The sequence below is a fragment of the Nothoprocta perdicaria genome, unplaced genomic scaffold (genome assembly GCF_003342845.1).
Source record: "Nothoprocta perdicaria isolate Ctin4 unplaced genomic scaffold, notPer1 scaffold_85, whole genome shotgun sequence".
Taxonomy (NCBI): Eukaryota; Metazoa; Chordata; class Aves; order Tinamiformes; family Tinamidae; genus Nothoprocta; species Nothoprocta perdicaria.
Genome location: NW_020456143.1, coordinates 922,261 through 941,855, shown reverse-complemented (window position 1 = coordinate 941,855; position 19,595 = coordinate 922,261). Strand labels below are relative to the sequence as shown.

At 36.8% G+C, this 19,595-nt stretch overlaps 1 protein-coding gene across 2 annotated transcripts in view; it reads left to right on the top strand.

Annotated features, from left to right (window-relative positions):
• The window catches only part of CACNA2D1 (calcium voltage-gated channel auxiliary subunit alpha2delta 1), a 336,392-nt gene that overhangs the window by 268,078 nt on the left and 48,719 nt on the right, over nt 1-19,595 (top strand). For both annotated transcript variants that reach the window (XM_026052203.1, XM_026052205.1), the window contains exons 13-15: nt 16,022-16,100; nt 16,539-16,588; nt 18,156-18,245. In XM_026052203.1, coding sequence (XP_025907988.1) covers nt 16,022-16,100; nt 16,539-16,588; nt 18,156-18,245 — 219 coding nt within the window. The remainder of the gene's footprint in view (nt 1-16,021; nt 16,101-16,538; nt 16,589-18,155; nt 18,246-19,595) is intronic.

The following is a 19,595-nucleotide window of genomic DNA, read 5'->3' as shown; positions in this document are numbered from 1 at the left end:
TCCTTACCATCCTTCAGTGTAGGTAAATATGTTTGGAAGATTTATTCCTTTTTAAAGGAAATTTAAGTATGATCTCACTCTTTATTAAAACTGAGCATTCACCTTTCCTAGTGTTTGGGAATGAGCCTGTAGATGTCTCTTATTTTTTGTAAGCTAAAAGTTAGATCCAGCAATTCACCAAGATGCTAAAACTGTTGCCGTGAGTGCCTGTATATAAAGCAGTGGAGGCAATTAGAAGTCCTCATGTACTTGAGTTGATCCCTTTGAAAGGGGAAATGAGAAACACGAAATGCAATTTCCATCTTCACCAGTGACTCATTCTGCGACCTTGGACAACTGCTCCGTGCCTGCCCTATAGTGGCATTCCGGGTGGAATGATGCACCCGCGCTCAGTTAACCTTTGTGTCTCAGCTGAAAGCATTTTTTAAACTGACAATTAATTAGATGGAAGACCTGAAAACATGGCAACTCAATCTACGACTCACATAGCTTATGCTGAAATAATATGGCTGAAAATAATAGAGCTTATGCTGAAATAATGTAATATCTTCAAATATAATATTTGAAGATTCCTCTTCAAATTTGAACTCAGTAGCTTGTATTATACTAAGTGCCATCAGTTAAAGGAAAGCATATATTCCTTATTATTTTCATTTAATTCTCTGTGTGAGGAGGAAAGCATCGTAAAATATCCAGTTGTAAAAAAGATACACATTTGCAATCTTAACAACACTGTGCCTGACATTCCATTATTCAAGGAGGTATAATAGAGATTTATTAATTTAATATGATCTTTTTTCCTATAATGTTGTAAATTTACACTGCTAAGAATTGAATTATTTTTACGTATACTGTAACTCTATGGCACACTCTTGCTTTCTTGTTACTAGTAACAAATGAAGATGTAGACATTTTACTGTATACAACATGTGTGGGTGATAGTGGTCACAGTCTGGAATTCTGTTTGTTTGGATGTAACTTCTTATAYAATTAAGTATAATGGAAAACCTCTTGCACTTGATTAAGTTATATATATCTAAAATACAAATCTTAGTAGACATCTATGTTTTTGTTCCTTATTTATTAAAGTACTATGCTGCTTGATGCCATCCCTTACTGCTTTTCTTCAAGGTGACTTCAGAAATATAAGGAATAATAAGAAGGTTTTTGGCAGGTGTACCTTGAAGAACCATCACCTGCTCCTTGGGTAAACTTTGTAGTTTTCAGTCAGCAGCAAACTTTGTGCCCTTGGAGCAGAATTTGTGGTAGCAAAGTAAGGGTTTTTTTTTTTTTTTTTTTTTTTTAAGGAGAATGTCTAAAGAGAGTGGATAATGTTAGTAAGTTAATCTTTATAAGTTATAATAAGATCTCCCTGACAATCTTTTGTAACAATTTAGTATTTTTGAAAATAAGACAAATATATTAGTGAACATAGTCTGCCTGTAAAGGGTACACTGGATTCTGGAATAATAAAAAGCTTTCTCCTCCTCTGTGGAGGAGAATTTAATGAAATTTAATACAGTAGAGCAAAATTGCATAATATGCAAATATACATAATAGTATAACTGATAAATGCATTCTAATGTTAAAAATAAATGTAKACTACTAAGTTTGTAAAGTAATGATCATGGCCAGTGATGTTGCCTTCTTAGTTGCCAATGTAGGATGCTTTCATAGGTGAAGTGCTAAGAAACATGAAGACATAGGGATCTAGATTCTGGTGTCTTCATTAAAATTTATATATGTTATAGATGTGTAGTTTTTTTTGTTTTGTTTTCTTTTTCCTACAAATAGTTTGTAACATGCTAGATGGTTAGTTTCATAATAATTTGTAGCAGTACTATTGGGTGSCATGAGTAAGGTATTAAAAAAGAGTTTACTGTCTTTTACACTTGCAAGACTGCACAGTATCAATATCTGTCATGTAGTGCAAGCCAGGCACGGAARGAGATTTGCTTGATCACTTTGTGCTTTGCAAACAATATACTAACAATGAATCTTTTATTATTTTACTGTGTCACAGTACATAGGATAATTGTCCTGTTAACTTAGAAGGTTACAACCCTTTGAGCTAGCATACAAATATATTTAAAGTAGTTAAACTACTTTAATAGTTTGGGGTTTTTTGTTTGTTTGTTTGCTTTTTTGGGGAAGTTAAATTACAACTCAAACTATGAATGTGAAGATCTCTATAAAACAGATATAATAATGTAGGGGAGGAACATTTCTAGTTTTTATTTTATTTGAAGTAGAAAGTCACAATTGCGTTTTACCTTTGCTTGTCTTTTTCCCTTAATGAAGCCAGATTTTATTGTCAGAGACTGCAAGTGTATGCCATGTGTGATATTCTAAAATTTGCATATTTACTTTTACTGTGGCCCTGGGGGTTGTTGCACTTATTGTGTGAAATACCATGCAAATGGCTAATTTTAGGAACGAGGCTGGTAAATTCTTGTTTTATTTGCACTCATGCTGCAGATGGCTTCACTGAAGATAGCAATATAAATTTAATTGAAATGTAGGCACAGTAGGCGTTCTCCAGCCTGAGAACATTGAACTTAGGTTAAAAATAGGCAACTAGCTCTGGCGTTTTGGAGTATGTTGTACACTCTGAAATAGGAACATTGAAGGATTGCTCAACTCATGTAGGCAGGACTGTAAACATTCCTCAAGCATTTTAGGTTGATATTTTGCAAAACTGTCTTGTAAAAGAAATTCCCTCTGCTTTTATTATCTATAAAACACAGTAACTATTAGGTTTATTGGTCTGAATGCCTTTTTGCACAATTAAAAGTAAATTTTACAGGCAGTGRTTCTGCTACTGGTGTTAATGTAGACAGAAGCCTGGTTCTGCTAGAGTCATTTGAGAGGAGCCTGAAAGCTTTTCTCTCGACTACAAATGACCATGAAAAAAGCGCATGACATTTCCACTTGGGGTAGCCATGGGACTCTGGCTGGTGTCAGCCTGAATAAATGTAACTTTCTACACTTAATCATAAAGCTGAAAATAGAAGCACCATCTTTCACAGCACTAACTGTTCATAATGCTTAACAACTGTCCAAGTGTTCTCCTCTAGTTAGACTTGCTACGCAAGATGTAACATGAAGGTTGAAGTGAGCAGGTATCTGGAATTTCTGGTTTTAGATCTGAATGACAGGTACATAGTTTGCTAGCCAAAATGCCAAAAAAAATGACAAACAATTTTTTTTTTAAGCTTTTTATATATTAAATTGTTCTCTGGGCTTCTCTTTCATTGCTTTCTGTAGTCTTTGGACACCCAGAAGCTAGGACACTTCTTATTTCTTCTGATTAATCAATGTGAGCAGTGAATTGTAATGATGGTACAGTACCTCTTAGGCAAGAGAAGTCTCCAGATAGCCAGTTACCCTTGTTGTGTTATTGCTTTACGTTCTCACTGTGATGCTCAGCAGCACTGATACCCTTCAGCCCTTTCACTATTTGGTCATTAGAGAAAATTCTTCAGACAGCAATCTACCTTTATAGATAAAAAACAACTAGGCATATACTGTAAGTGCAGAGGGATATAACTTAGAGTTGTTTCCCCTTCAATTGCAGGTAGTCTTCTAAAAATTGAATCAGTTTTTGGTCATCTGATGGACAAGAGCAACATGAATAATGTATCTTGTCAGGCTRAAGTACCTTTCTCTCCTCAATGAAGGTGAAGGAGTATTTCAAAAGAAAACAGAAAAGCATCATATTTTTTGAAGCAACTGACTTTATTCTGAAGAGCTAGAGAAGAAAAAGACAAAAAAAGGGCAAATATGATTACTAAGTTCAAAATCAGCCTTTACAATGTGCCCATTATTGTCATTATTTTATAATGCTTGTTCTCTGTCTCCAGTCAGACTGAAGGTTTTCATTRCATAATTACTTCTGTCTCAAAAGTATGTCATCTTCTAGATATTAATTTTAATTCATTGTATATACTATGATACTCCAAGATACAAGACCAAGAAGGCACAGTGGAAGGGGGGCAGCTGAACAGTTATTTTAGGGAGGTGATCAGCAAGCACAAGAGCCTTTTCACACCTGTGTCAACAGGGTGCCCTGTGTTGATACCAAATTTTGGTTTATGCTGCTCTTTCATTATCTGCATGAGCCCTTATGAGATACCACAGACCATTTTTATCTGCTGTGCAAGATAAAATCCACATGGTGGTGTTGAGAACTGCAGAAACCTAATGAAAGTTTTAATCTAGCTTTGTTGAAAAATAATCTTATCAGTCATATTAGAAGCATAGGTGGCTGTTATATGAAACCTCAATGACAGCTTGTTTCATTCAAATTTGTCAGGGAGGGAACTGTTCGATACTTTCATTTCTGCGGRTCTTCACTTCCAAACCAATTCATTAATGGTGATTGATTAAAGGTGTTGCAAACCAGTCACTGCTGCAGGTGGCATAAATTGATTAATCGAGGCACCAACAATAGGAGGATGCATAATATAGAAAGTAAGTTATGTTTACTTRGGAATGAAAATAAAAAGTCAAACTGTATTTGCTTATTTATACCAGTAAAATGCTCTGTATAGCACAGCTGGTTGAGGTTAGAGCTCAGGAGGTAGGTTTAGTGTCATACTAACCTTGGGCTTGTTATTGTGAATTTATGATTGCAGGGAAATACAGTGAGAGCTGATTGTCTTTTTCTGTAATTAAAGAACAGGACTGGGACTGAGAAATTTAATACCTAGGCCATGCTTGATGATGTTTGCATAACCCCTTCTTTAAAGTATCCAGTTCCACAACTGTCTTGGGTTGTGCTTTCATATTTTGCCATCTCCCAGTTTAGAAAGTTTTCCATAAAAGTTTTGTACAGTAAATAAACTTGTTTGTTCTACAGTAGTCACAGAGAATAATTAATTCTTGTCGTGTCCTCTTATATTTTAGGACATAAATCCCCTTACACTTTTAGGAGATAGATCTAATGTTGTTTTCCTGTTCTTCAGGATATCTTCTTCATAGATTTTGTCTTTTCAGCTAAACAAACTCTTTCAGATTCTCATAGAATGCATTTTAAATTCTCATTCTTTTTGTCCCCTTCTGTTGTATGTAAAGGTATATATTTATGGCCACAAGCTGAAACACAAGAAGTTCCGTCTCCAGGTGAGGAGGAGCTTCTTTACTGTTAGGGTGACAGAGCAGTGGAACAGGCTGCTCAGGGAGGTTGTGGAGTCTCCTTCTCTGGAGGTCTTCAAAACCCGCCTGGATGCCACCCTGTGCCACATGCTCTAGGTGTGCCTGCTTGAGCAGGAAGGTTGGACTAGATGATCTGTAGAGGTCCCTTCCAACCTTAAATATTCTGAAATATTCTGAAATATTATCTATACTTTTCCTAAAATATTCTTTGGAACAACTACAGATGAAGCTTGAATGGTACCAAGAGAACAAACTATTTTATATGATTTTTATTCATACAGAGCTTAGGCAAATACACCACAGATAAAAATTTGCCCTTTCCCAACAACATCATATTATTGAACCATATTTGTTTTTGTCTTTACTCTGATTCTTTTCCCCATACTGCTGCTTTTCATGTATCCTTCAATTTCAGGTTGTACATTTGATTTTCTTTTCTATGCTTTTTCATCTTACATTGCATTAGACAGTTTTCTCTTGTATGTTTAATGTATTCCTCTTCATGACTGCCAGCTTTCTTCTAATCCTTTATTCTTTAGATTATCTTCCCAAGAGCCCCAGCTAGTTAGTTCTCAGAGTTTGTTCAAGGCTGTCTTTTTGAAATAATATCCTTATTTTACTGCAGTCTCACCTCTCTCACACCTCTCAGGATAAAAAGCATTTCTTGCTTTTTGCCCCATATTAGCTTTTTACCTCCATAATTTCAATTAATTCCTCCTTAGAATTCAAAAACAAATCTCTTCTTCACATCTTCAAAGTAGTGACTGTAATGAGCGCAGCAGTAGATAGAGAAGATATGAGTTGTTTTGCTGTGAAAGCTAACTTAGAAATATCATTAAAAATATAAGYGGAGGATATTTAAAAATTAAGAATTGCTTTCTGTAGATGACGAAGCAAAATTGGACACAAGATTATTTTTACAATGAATACAATATACCTTTCTTGTTTAAATCTACCTGTTTTACAATCATGATTCTAATGGTTGTATTTTGACTGAATCTTGAGTTTTAGAATATTTAACCTTTCAGCATTGGTGTAAAGTTGAAAATTTGTGGAGGGAAAAGAGTAGAATTTGTCCAATAAATAAGTAAGCCATGTGATACCAACACCTAGTACAAATCAATATGATGCACTAAAATAGATACAGTAAAACTGAGCTTTAAGAGATGAAATCTCTTAGGTTATTGAGCTCTAGCTYTCTTTTTTTTTGAAGGTGGGATGGGACATACTTGGATGAGAGAAGCAGCCAATATACTGGGGAAGACATAGTCAGGAAAACACAGGAGACTTTGTACTAGAGCTCAAGAAGTTACAGCGTGGGAATGTCTGCAGGAAGCAAGCAAATAACTGCACTGCTGAGGCAGCTGGTGGTACCAGATGCGTATATGGAGCAGTAGAGGCAGGTGACAGCTTTGGAAGGAAATGAAAAATCCAAGAAACAAAGTTACATTCCATTCAGAGAATAACAAAAAATGTGTGTTTATATTCAGGCGGTGTGGCATAGGGAAGAGATATGAAATTGGAAATGAAGTAGCTTGAGTGCAGACGTAGGGTAGAGTTGACTTAAGCAAGTAGAAACTTCTTTTATAAGGAGAAYACTTTATGCACATTTACTCCAAACTGGCCAAAGAACCTGCAGTGCAGGTTCTGCAGTGCAGAATCATAGAATCTTAGAATGCTTAAGGTTGGAAGGGACCTCTAGAGATCATCTAGTCCAACCCCCCTGCTCACGCAGGGTCACCTAGAGCACGTGGCACAGGGCTGCATCCAAGCGGGTTTTTAAAGATGTCCAGAGATGGAGACTCCACAACCTCTCTGGGCAGCCTGTTCCAGTGCTCTGTCACCCTCACTGTTAAGAATTTTTTTCTTAATTTCCTGTGGAACTTCTGGTGCTTTCTATCTTTATTTTTAATGTCTTATTAACAGGCATTTGTCTTGTTTACTAATGGTATCAGAATAAAAAAGAGATATTAGGATCATTTTCAGTGCTCTGTATTAAAATCTTAGCTAGCAGGGGGTATTTTATTAAATAAAATATGCAATTTTTTTTCTATAATAGCTTTCTCTGTAAGAAGCAAATTGTTAGACAAGGCTAAACAGCTTTTTTTCATTGAAAGCTGGAAGAAAGCCAGCATCAGTGTTCAACAAGGGGAAGGAGAACCTGGGAAACTACAGGCCAGTCAGCCTCACCTCTGTCCCTTGAGTGGTGATGGAGCAGCTCATCCTACAGACCCTTTCTGGGCATGTGAAGGAAAAGAAGATCATCAGGAATAGTCAGCACGGAATCACCAAGAGGAAGTTGTGTTTGACCAACCTGATAGCCTTCTACGATGGCATGATGGGCAGGATGATTGAGAGCAGAGCAGTGGATGTTTTCCACCTTGACTTCAGCAAGGCTTTCAACACAGTCTCCCATAACATCCTCATAGGGAAGCTCAACAAGTTTGAATTAAATGAGTGGACATTGGGGTAGATTGAGAATTTGGCTAGCTGGCAGAGCTCAGAGAGTGGTGATAAATGAGGCTGAGTCTAGTTGGAGTTCTGTGGCCAGTAGCTTCACGTACAGGTCAATACTAGGCCCAATGCTGTTCAACTTACTGACTTGGATGAGAGAACAGAATGTACCCTCAGCAAGTTTGCAGATTATACAGAACACACCAGAGGGCTTTGCTGCCATTCAGAGGGRGCTAGGAAGGTTGGAGAGTTGAGTGGAGAGGAACCTCATGAGGTTCAACAAGGACAAGTGCAGGGTCCTGCACCTGGGGAGGAATAACCCCAGGCAGCATTATAGCTTAGGGGTTGACCTGCTGGAAAGCAGCTCTATGGAAAGGGATTTGGAAGCCCTGGTTAACACCAGTTAACTGTGAGTCAGCAGTGCCCTCGTGATCAAGAAGGCCAATGGGATCCTGGCTGCATCAGGAGGATGTTGCCAGCAGGTGGAGGGAGGGGATCCTGCCCCTCTCCTCAGCTCTGGTGAGGTTGCACCTGAAGTATTGGAGGCAGCCCTGGGCTCCCCAGGACAAGAGGGACATGAAACTTCTAGAGAGGGTCCAGGGTCCAGYGTAGAGTGATGAAGATGATTAAGGGGCTGCAGTACCTATTGTATGAGAAAAGACTAAACGAGCTGGGCCTGTTTAGCCTGGGGAAGAGAAGATTGAGAGGGAATCCTAACCGCATGTACAAATATCTGAGGGGAGGATGTAAGGAGGATGGGGCTAAACTCTTCTGGGTGGTGGCTAGCAGCAGAACAAGGAGTAATGGGTACAAAGTGATACACAGGAATTTCCATCTTCATATGAGGAAGAAGTTCTGTACTGTGAGGGTGACAGAGCCCTGGATCAGGCTACCTGGAGAGATGGTGAAGTCTCCTTCTCTGGAAGTCTTCAAACCCACCTGGATGTGAATGTATAGCATGTGYTCTAGGTGTCCCTGCTTGAGCAGGAGGGTTGGGCTAAATGATGTCTAGAGATCCCTTCCAACTTTAACCATTCTGGGTATGTGTGAAAGAGCAGATTTTTGTGACAGATGGTTAAAATTGAGTTACCTCACATCGGAGAAGACTGAAATATGGCTTATATCTTATCTCCTAAAAGGTTAGCTCTTACTGTTAAGTGTTGGATACATCAGGGCCATAAGCAACTCTCAGAATAAAAGTGAAGTGAATATTGTGTGTAAGATTTTTTTTTCTTTTTTTTTTTTTTTTTYCATAAATTTACTAGGCTGATAGCAGAAGAGATTGGGAAAAAAAATCACTCAGCATAGGAAGGAAATATGACATGACTAATTTCATTACCTTTAAGGCCATTACCATACCATTAAGGCCATTTCATTACCATAGATTGATGGTATCTATAATTTTAGTTCTATTTAATATATATGTAGAACGTTTTACAGAATCCTGAGTGCTCAGGTGCATTCTTACAAGAAATGCACCATGGTGCAACCATGCACCATGAATTCGTTAAGCACGGTGCTACCAGCACTTGACAGTCTGTAGCACATGGCCACAGCCCCTGAGCTCGGCAAGATTTGCAGGGTGCCCATAGCAGACATCGTCCGTGCGGCACAGGGCTGGGAGCTCCTTGTGGCCTGCAAGCAGAGGCAAGGTGGGATTCCTTAGTCTGGTGGGGCAGCGATAAGTTGCCAACGCTACGCCATAGTCCCGCTCATTTTCCCAAAAAAACAAAAACCAAAGGAAATGCCTTAACTGGTTGGAATAGCCCTTCTCAAGCTAAATAAGTGATTTTTCTTAGAATTTCTCACTATTTGTCATGTAAGTTGCATTTCTGTTATACTCTGGAWAACCATCAATTATAAAATTAGATCTTGAACGTTGAGTAGCTGATAATTCCAGAGAGGAAAATTTCCTCTAGGTGTTTTCTACAGGGAAATGAGAGTTTCCAGTGGCCCATCCTCTTTCCTTTTCCAATATGACTTTTTGGCATTTGAAACCACTTAGTCTCAGTCAGTGTTTTCCACACTGTCAGAAATGGAGTAATGAAAGCAAAAACAGTAATGACACAAGAGCATAGGACACTATTTGCAAAGAGAGAACATTTGCATGAATAAAAAASAGTCCTTTTGGAGTACCTGATGAAAACTGGTGTTTGATACATTCACTTTTTAAAAACATAATATATTCAGTGGAATTGAATAAAATTCCTTTAAACTCTTAGTTGAAGTTGATTAGGTAAATTAGTTTAAATCTCTGTTTGGAGCAATGATAAATCCTGAGTGTTGCTGAGAATTAGCTCAGAGAAAAGGGGGATTTATTTGTTTTCAATTTCTACAAGGAAATTTTATTATTAACATAACCAAAGGAGGAAACAAATCAAGCAAGTAAACAGAACCAGGAAAGGCTAACTAAAACATTAATTGGTTGAAATTTTAGGAAGAGGTTAATGCCATTCCTTCATTTGAAGGAGGGATTAGGATGCAGAAGATAGCAAGATCCTGCATTTGTTTTTGGAAAGCAGAACTTTTCTTYATCCTTGTTCTTGATATCAATATCATATAGTAGAACAGAGCTGATTTATACCTACACCTGAAAAACGATAAGATTAAAAATTTCAACTCATAGAGATAGACAGTGCATACAGAGGGCATAGCGACCTTATGGTCATATAATGTTCCTGCACTGATATCTTCAGTTCCTACAGAATTTAATTATGAGCTATTAAAGATAAATTAATATGTATCAGCTAACCTTTTTACCCCTGCATAAGTCACACAGCACACAGAGGCATCCAGTGCATGCCAGCTCTTTCCTGTATCAGCAATGAGTAGCTGCAGTTCCACAAGGTGGCACTAATAAGATGCAATAAAATGTCTGTATAACAGAAACTTTTTTTTATTAGATCTCTCAAAGAGTGTTAATTGTGAAATTGCTCTATTTGTTACCCTGGAATGGTGTTTTTAACCTATGTACTAGAAAATATTCGCAGTTGCATACATGTTAGCCAACAAAAAATGTAGAAAAAAAAAGAAAAAAAAACTTTTTATAGCTAAAATATTTCACAGTTATCAAAACACTTTTCGAGTATTAATAAGATTTTCAAAAAGTAATATGATTCACTTTAGAGATATATTCAGAGAATATGGCTTTCGCTGTGTGCATGTATTCCAGAGACTTCAGGTAAGACCTGTAGTTCCTTTCGTGCTGCAGTATAACTACACTACATGTCAGTGTTCTTGGCTATATTATTGCGACATATTAGGACCATCAAAAGTTCTTGGTCATTTTAACAGTGTAATTTATGGTCATATCCAAAGCAGGTGAGGATCTCAGATTGTCCAATAATCTCCAGCTATTTAGCAAACTTTTTTCTTCTTTTTCAAAGCTTGGGTTAACATTGAACAGTAATGTGAACTGATTTTTACAGTGACATTAATTTCTTTTCTATATTAGACCATAATTACATAAACTACAATTAGACTATGAATTCATAATTTTGTGTTGGAACTTTGAAAAGTTTGGAAAGTTTAAGGTTAAATTATAGTGAATGAGAGATATTAATGATTAATGATGATGGAAAAAAACCSTTCAAATACACATAGAAAGTTTGGGAGGAATAATTATACGTGGCTAGAAAAGTAGGTTCAAGGACATACTTCAGTAATCTTTAAGCATGTTTCAGTGAAAGTGATTTTCTTTGATTCAAGGGGCATTGCACTTTTAAATGCCTTACTGAGTCTAAGGGTCACTTGAGTAGATATTTTATCAAACACCTTCATACTTTATGCCTACAAATGCAAAGATGTTCAAACAACAATTTTCTTTTCAGTCTAAATACAGCCATTTGAGAACTACAATCTTAGTCAGTTTCCCAGTTCTTTTTGCCCCAAGTCTATATATACATATGTATATGGAAAGTATGCAAATCAAGGGGTCCTGATCTGAATTTAAATATTAATGATAAAATTTGGCACATTTCCTTTCATATATTGTTCTACTAAAAAGTGGTACACTCACTGCCTGCTCTCATCTTGAATTTTCCTAACTTGACTTAAAATTCTAATTCTATATTTTGAGTTGTGTGTTGCCCATAGACTTTTTAAACTTCCTCAGACTTAGCAGCTGAATCACTCCTGCTCCTAAGATTATCTCTGTGTTTTGCGCAATTGTTGGTGAGTGCAACATGGGGAGTGCATGCATGGGGAGGCACAGAATCATGGAGAAAGAACGAAGTGTTCAAGTKCGGAATTTGCTCAGTCTGAGAGACGTGAACTCAGATACCTCTTGTTTCAACATTAAACTCTCATTTAGAAGGTTAGAGGCACTACTGTCATTTTGAAAAGGTCAAGTCCTCTCCAGCCCTTCACAAGAAACCCTTGAAGCATCATGTCTTAGGAGTGACTCACACTGCCATGTCCAAGCTGCAGAGGGCTGCGGTTCTCCGCCATCCTATRTAATTGGTAGCAGACTCCACGGCCCCATGGATCTTGCCCATGGCCCTCGGCTCTTGTGAGCAATGTCCTGGTTGAGTTCGGGGTAGCACAAGCTCTTTCCGGAAGCTATACGTGAGACCATCCAGTGCAGGAGGTGGTACGGGCAGGAAGGGTGACAAGATGATTTAGCTGTGGAGCTGGGAGACATGCTGTGCCACTTGCCCCGCAGGGAGTAAGAAATAAAGGACTGTCTCCCATTTTAGTTATGTCTGAACATAGCCTAATGGACCCAAAAGATCCCTCTGACACATCACTCTGTGTCTTAGGCCTCTTGGTAAACACAGAACTCTTTCTCTTCTCCATACTAATAGAGCAAAGCTGTTTTATTTCTGTAGATACAACTTAAACAGCTTGAGACAGGGAAAACCTGAGTTCAGCACTTCAGCACAAAATAGTGTGGACAAAAATTCAGATGAAACTCAGCATTTGCTGCTTCTAAGTGGCAATTCTAGGTGGTGTCCTAATTAGTGGGTAGGGTTTTTAGATCACCCCTCTGAAGCKGTGTCCTGGGTTCAAACTGGTTGTAATTGCTGGCTGGTCTCAGCGAGTTTAGAACAGAATCTGAAGTTTTCTTCAACTTTTTTCTTTCTTTTTACTCCCCTCTAAGGCGATGTGCCCACAGTTGTAAGGAAACACTTGCCTTCAGAAGTTTAACGGTGACAGTTTGAAAACCACATAACATTTCCGAGACCAAAATGATTTAAGTGGTTTAAAAGCTATACTTACTAGGATTTTAGAAAATGGAATGCATACTAGGATGTAAAAAAAAAAAAAAAAAAAGGCATAATTTGATTTTATGAATTTATTCAGAAAAATAAATTTAATTAGTAAATTTTCCTTTTGATTTAGATTTGATTTAGAAGTATGCCTAGGAAATGCAAACCATACACAATTTTTCATCATAGCAGATAATCTTTTTGAACACATTAGTTGGAAAAACATTTTCCAGGAATATACCGGAATTACTGACTTCTTTATTGCAACTTCTTTTGGTCAATACAAAAAGAGATGTCTGGATCTTTAGCTTAATTATAATCTGATAAAAATATTCATCATCATAACAACATCATAATCATCACAACAAAAGAGGCTGCCTGATGTAATGATGTACTAAGTTTTTGACCCAATAAGTTTTTGTGTGTTTGTGTGTGGTATCTTTTTTTTTTTTTTTTTTTTTTTTTTTTTGCCTAGTGTTAGGAAAATACTTCTTTTTGTTTTTAATCTCATCATAAAATGGTGGGATTTCGCTTTGGAAAGGAAGAGATATAGGCAGTTTGATCTCAGTCCCTTGGCTGACTTTGGGTTCTATTGCAGGAAAGTTTAGCACTGATCATGGTTTTTGCTAAAACTGGCTAGTTTCATTTGACTTGCTGACTCAATTTTCCAGCTGGTCTCTCATTCTACTCAGTTTCAGACGAAACAATGGGAAAAAGAAAACTCTTTTGAGCATGACAGCCCTTTGCTAAGCCAAGTAACAATCAAAAACTCCAATTTACATTGCAGTTCTTTATCTCTGTTAATTACTCAACAGTAAATCATATGTACTGGCTTTTGCTTGTTGTCAATAATTAAAATTCTAGATTTTTTTATAGATTAGCTGCAGATTTGACATGCTGCTTCTTTTCCCTTCATTACATACCGTTTCACAACTTGAGTCCAATGTTTCAGTGTTTTTACATTTCAGAACAAATGTTAGACAGTCCCATCTTATTGACTCATGGGTTTTGTACACAGACAAGCACACCCCTATGACTGTTTCTTATTTACTTAATTAGCCACTTTTAATCCCGTTAAAAGAGACATCAAGTCACTCAGCTATCTTAGTAGGACTTTTTAGTGGGTTTTGGGCTTATTACACCATCATCTTGAAGAACATAATTTGAAGGAAGTGGGCACTAAGTTGTACCAGTTGTGAGTGCAGAAAAGAGCAAAAATGTAATAAGGACCTTGTGAGCTGAGAGGTATTGATAGAAAATAACGCTGTGATAGTTAACTTGGAAAAATGTTCAGTGATTAAATGGAGGCAGAAAAATCCATTAGAAGGGATATAGCTGACACTTTGTGGAAGAGGTCAAGGACAAATGGAGATGGCAAATCTGACTTGAATTTACAAGGTGATAGAGCAATAAAAAAGCAAATGAGATACAGACATATCAGTTGACATCATGTAACTGCTATCAAGGCTGATATTTTCAAGGTAATGGAAGGCTTTTTTATCTGCCTTTATACATATGAGCTATAGGAGGAAAATTTTATCACATCACACATGTGCAATCATTCTCATACCTGTGTAACTAGAACTATCACAGGCTTGAGTCATTGCTCACGGAGAGGACCCTGTAGGACATAGTTTTAGTAGAAATTTTCCCTGTATTAAAAAAAAAGAAAATAAAAACTAATTTAGTAATCAGTACAATAGACATTAATTACATTAATTCAGCCTTTAGATGCAGAAGAAAAAAGAGGTTGTATGTATAAAGCAGATCAAAAGCTGTTGCTAATTAAAAATGACATCCAGCACAAAATTTTAGTTGCCCTTCTTGCATATATGGGTCAACATGTTTTGCCATTTACTAGTTGCTGACTGATGATTTGGAGCTACTCTGCAACTCTTGATTAATATATAAGCTTCAATTTTATCATACAATTTTGCTTACTTATCTGACAAATGAAGGTCTATCTTAGAATGTGCTAAAAAAGGAAAAAATCTATAAATGAACAAGTAACAATCAGTAAGCAGTCCAAAGCAGGGCCTGCAAGTTTACCTTGTGAATATTATTTAAAGAAAATATTAACTTATTACTCATTTAGAGTCTTCTTGCAAATTAAGTGTAATATGTTTTAATTTTCAATATAGTCAATATTTCCTCATCAACTGAGGAAAAAAAAGGCATTCTCAGTCTGATTTTTTACTGTAATCTATGTTTTATAAAGTGAAGTGGTAAAGCGAGTAAGGTCCATAAAGAAGCAGATGACTGAAAAGCAAAAGCAATCTGATCCCAAGCCATTTCATATAAAGGACATGGTAACAGTAACAAGTTTATTAAATCTGGTGGGAAAATATTTTTCCTACCTTTTAAAGGATCGTTCAGCTTCTGAGCAAAATGTTCAGCCAGAAACTGGAACATAACATTTGTAATGTTTCTGTCTCATAGGAATTGTAATCTGTGTACAGAATTATTTTTTCTTTGTTTTTATTTTTCTCATTTAGATCAGACAAATTGCATGGAAAATAATTTCTGCTGAAAACTCTGGTTTCTATCAAAAACTTACACAGAAGTTTGTGAATTTTTCTGGAACCAGCACACCACTCAGTTACAGAGCTATGTTGCATTAGCCAAACAGAATAGAATAAGGCTTACAAAACATATAACTTGAATAAATATCAGGAGCTTAAACCTGAAAGTCCTTCCATAGAATTCTGTTGATCTAACGTAGTGATTTACTGGAAGTCAGAGCAAAAGGTGAATTTATTTTCAGTGGTATTTGAAAATTTCATACCTTTTCTTTCTGAAATAATTTTATAACCTAAAAAAAAAATTGACATTGCTTTGAATCCTACATTCGACATCAATAAGAGCTTAGGTCAACTGACTTAATAGAAATCTGAAGCACCCTAAAAAAAAATCTGTAAATACTTCATAGAGAGTAATCCATGCAAGAGATTAAAAGCATCAAAGATTTATGAAAGACTGTGCCTCCTGTGAGTTTTCCTACTTCATGGGCCAAAATATTCAATAAGAATACATAAAATATCACAATACTGTTGTATCTATTGTAGTGATATAAAACAAGAATTTTACAGTTTTCTTTTACTGTTCAAATATGACAAGAATCCAAGTAACATTAATTAACTTGAGACTAACAGCTAATTAATGGCATGTAGTTATATACATTTTTTTTTCAATTTTTGCAGGTACGTGTGTTCACGTTTTCTGTTGGTCAACATAATTATGACAAAGGACCCATACAGTGGATGGCCTGTGAAAACAAAGGTGCTACACAGTTCTTTGAGATTATGTGTGGCTAGATCTTTATATAGGAAATAAATATTTTGAAAATATCACATAAGTTTTACTGTGTTTTTGAATGAACATGGTTTGTTCATATAGTACTTCAGAATAAATTGGTATTCAGGAGTATAGTTCAGTACATTATTTCATTTAAAAAAAATAAAATATAAATAAAGCCAAAAGAAACACACTATACATTGACATTGCTTAAGAATAGCTAGCCCAGGCTATATGGCATGGTGATGCAGTGTATGTGGACATGCGTTGCTGTGCTGTCTAACAGAAAAATTTTTCCATTCATAAGCATGATAGTTTTCATAAAATTTTAGTTATAATTTACAAGTTAAATTAATTTACTCAAGATGAAAAGTTTAGCACCATCATCTAATAAAATATTATTGTTTCTGTTTTAAATTTTAGGTTATTATTATGAAATCCCTTCCATTGGAGCAATTAGAATAAACACCCAGGTGAGTGTGCTTGTAGAATGCAGATACGGTTGTAACACAACAAAGTGGACTTCAGTCAATTAAACATTAGACACACTATGTTAAGAGCAGATTTCAGTAGTTGCAGTGACTCAGTGTACAGAGTGATCCCTGTTTCCAAGATCCATATGGTCCACAGTGGCTTGTGTGCATGCGGGTGCACACAGCTGGTGCACGCGTACGTACTAGTGCATGAGTACATACTGGTCCTGCTGTACATGAACACATACTGCCACACTGGTGACTGCTACAGTGGGCTGGCCTTGTGCACAMAGCATAGAGCTTCGACTGATCCCAATCTGGCCTGCAAAGTTGGGTGTCTGCTCACTCACAGGTGCCCTAGGATAATATGGAGATCACACACCAGACCTGCTCCTTCTGTGCATWAGGACAGTTTTCCTCCTGGCCTTATATGAGCCCACTTCCATCCTTAGACATTCTTTTTTTCCTGTTTAGAAATTCATAGGCTCTTCCTGCTGTACTTTTTTTTCCCTACAGTGTCGTCGCTGTATTATGTGAAGAAGGCTACAGGGTGGCATAAGGACATAACCCTGTGAAAGTCGTATCATAGCAGTGAGCTGGGCACGGGCAGGGACCTGGCACCATCCAGATTATTGGAGAGTTTCTTGGATGGATCCCGCCAGTCTAGGAGAGACACAGCTGTTCTCCTTCAGAAGGGATGCAGGAGCAATTTGGCAGACAGGAGTGTAGATAATTGAGGACATAAGAACCAGGGATTATATGACATGACCCAAACAGACACTGTAGATGAGCACACATTCCTTCTTGTTGTTGAAAAGTTCATGTGTTTAGATGTCCAGAAAAGCACAGCAATACCGTAGCAGTAGAAATATCCTTCCAARGCCAGCATGAGATTTTTGGCCAAAATTATTTAGGCTTGAATAAAAATTCTTTGATTCTGTTACACTCCTCCAGATAGGGTCTGACAACAGGAAATATTACTAATATGTTAAGATGAACATGTAAGATTGAAGCATGAAATAAGTTTCATGGCATCCCCACACAACCAAAGGAGATGTCTGACATCCCACCAGACCCCTAGCTTTGTCCATACCCTGGGTCTAAAGAAAGACAAGGACTACAGGATTTTAAATTTTTAGTATTTTGTGTCAGTAGTAGTTAGGCAAGTTCCTGCTGTAGGAGATAAATGTACCTGTTAACCTCTCGTTCTCTATTGCCTGCTCACTGTCCTGAGTTGAAGATTCCAGGATTTAACTGTATTAGCAAATAATTTTTGAACAGAAGTAATTTTAGCTCTGACTTCTTGGAACAAAACCAGTGATTATAGTTCTGTAATCTGACTCTAAAATATAGGGATTGCCTTGACAATAAGTACTACCAATTGAAGACTGAGTTGTTGGCAAGTACAATTCTAAAGAAATACTTTGCTGAGTTATTATATTACTTGTGAACTTTGGCATTAATTCTATTTTTGTTGTATTCATTTCATTATTGTTTATTTTCTATGCTGTTTCTAGACTTAATCTAATAACTACCTTCTGATGAATTTATTACRCTTTTTTGGCAGGAATATCTGGATGTTTTGGGAAGACCGATGGTTCTAGCTGGAGAAAAAGCCAAACAGGTCCAGTGGACAAATGTCTATCTGGATGCTCTGGTACGAACTGTATTTATTTATCTCTAGTAAAGTGAGAATCTTTGTATGTGAAAGGCATAGCAAGTCCATAACCAGAAGAACTGTCAAAGTGGTAAAGCAGGTGTTTGTCGTATAAAATTAGAAGAGGATATTTACAGAATATTTATTTATCCCTAGATTTCCATTATCCACAGTCCTGATGACTCACTTTCCTACAATCCCAGACAGAATACTCTTTCATTTCTGCACACTTCAGTAGGGGAATTTTTCTGAACAGCTCATGCCGATATGCTCATCATTGCTTTCACCTGGTATCCTCATAATCTTAACCAAAGAAACATAATTTATCCTATGAACAGATCCTTAAATGTAGGTCACTCACTTCTGTTCTCAGCTAACGAAAGAAAAAAGAAAACTTTTCTGGTGGTTTACCTATGCTGTAGCAGAGATCACCAGTCATGCAATGCAGGCAGTTGCATTAATTGGACACTGTATATAACAGGGAAATAAACAAAAAAGATAAAAGAAGCACTTTCCTTGCTCAGTTTATCACTTCGGTCTTGTAAAACAAACATATCCAGGAAACTGCAAAATGCCAAATATTATTAGCAGCAATGCAGCCTTTTGCTGTAGATAACCTTCTTCTGAGTACTTCTGTAAATTGCTGTTAAATGGTTATCCAAAATCATGTATTTATCCAAGTTCACATGGACATATCATGTCATGTCAAAACCCACTGTCAGCATTACTGTACATTTTTTATCAGCTTGTCATAGAGCAGAACATGACACAGAGGAACCAATTTTTCTTTCTTTGGAATTTCAATGACCAGAAGTTCATTAACCACATTTTCTTGGTTGAGGTTCTTACCGGAAGCATTAAGGATGTGATGACAAAAGTTCATATATTCTGTGCATATCCTGTTGTAAAGTCAAAGCTGTGGCCTGGGGTAGAGAAATATCTACTTAATTAATCCCAACCATAGGGATACCCTCACKGTTCTCTCCTGTTGCTTTCATTTCAGTGGGTTAATTCGAAGTCTTCCCTGGAAGCCTTTCTGTGTGCATTGTGTATTGTATTTGTATATTTATCTATATATACATGTATGTGAACACAAATATATATGTAGAGAGAGAGAGATTCTTCTAATATATTTATTGACTAATGAGCAATGCAAGCTAATAATTGAGATAAAAGCTGAAACAGAGGACTTTCTCATCACAGGTATGACAGCTCATGTGGGTGAAATCCACTCTGAGGCCTATTCCCATTACTAGATTTGACCATGACTGGGACTAATTTCATACATCACAATATTTATTTATCTTGAATTCCCTAAAGCAACCTCATGTAGGGCTTGCCATTCTCGTG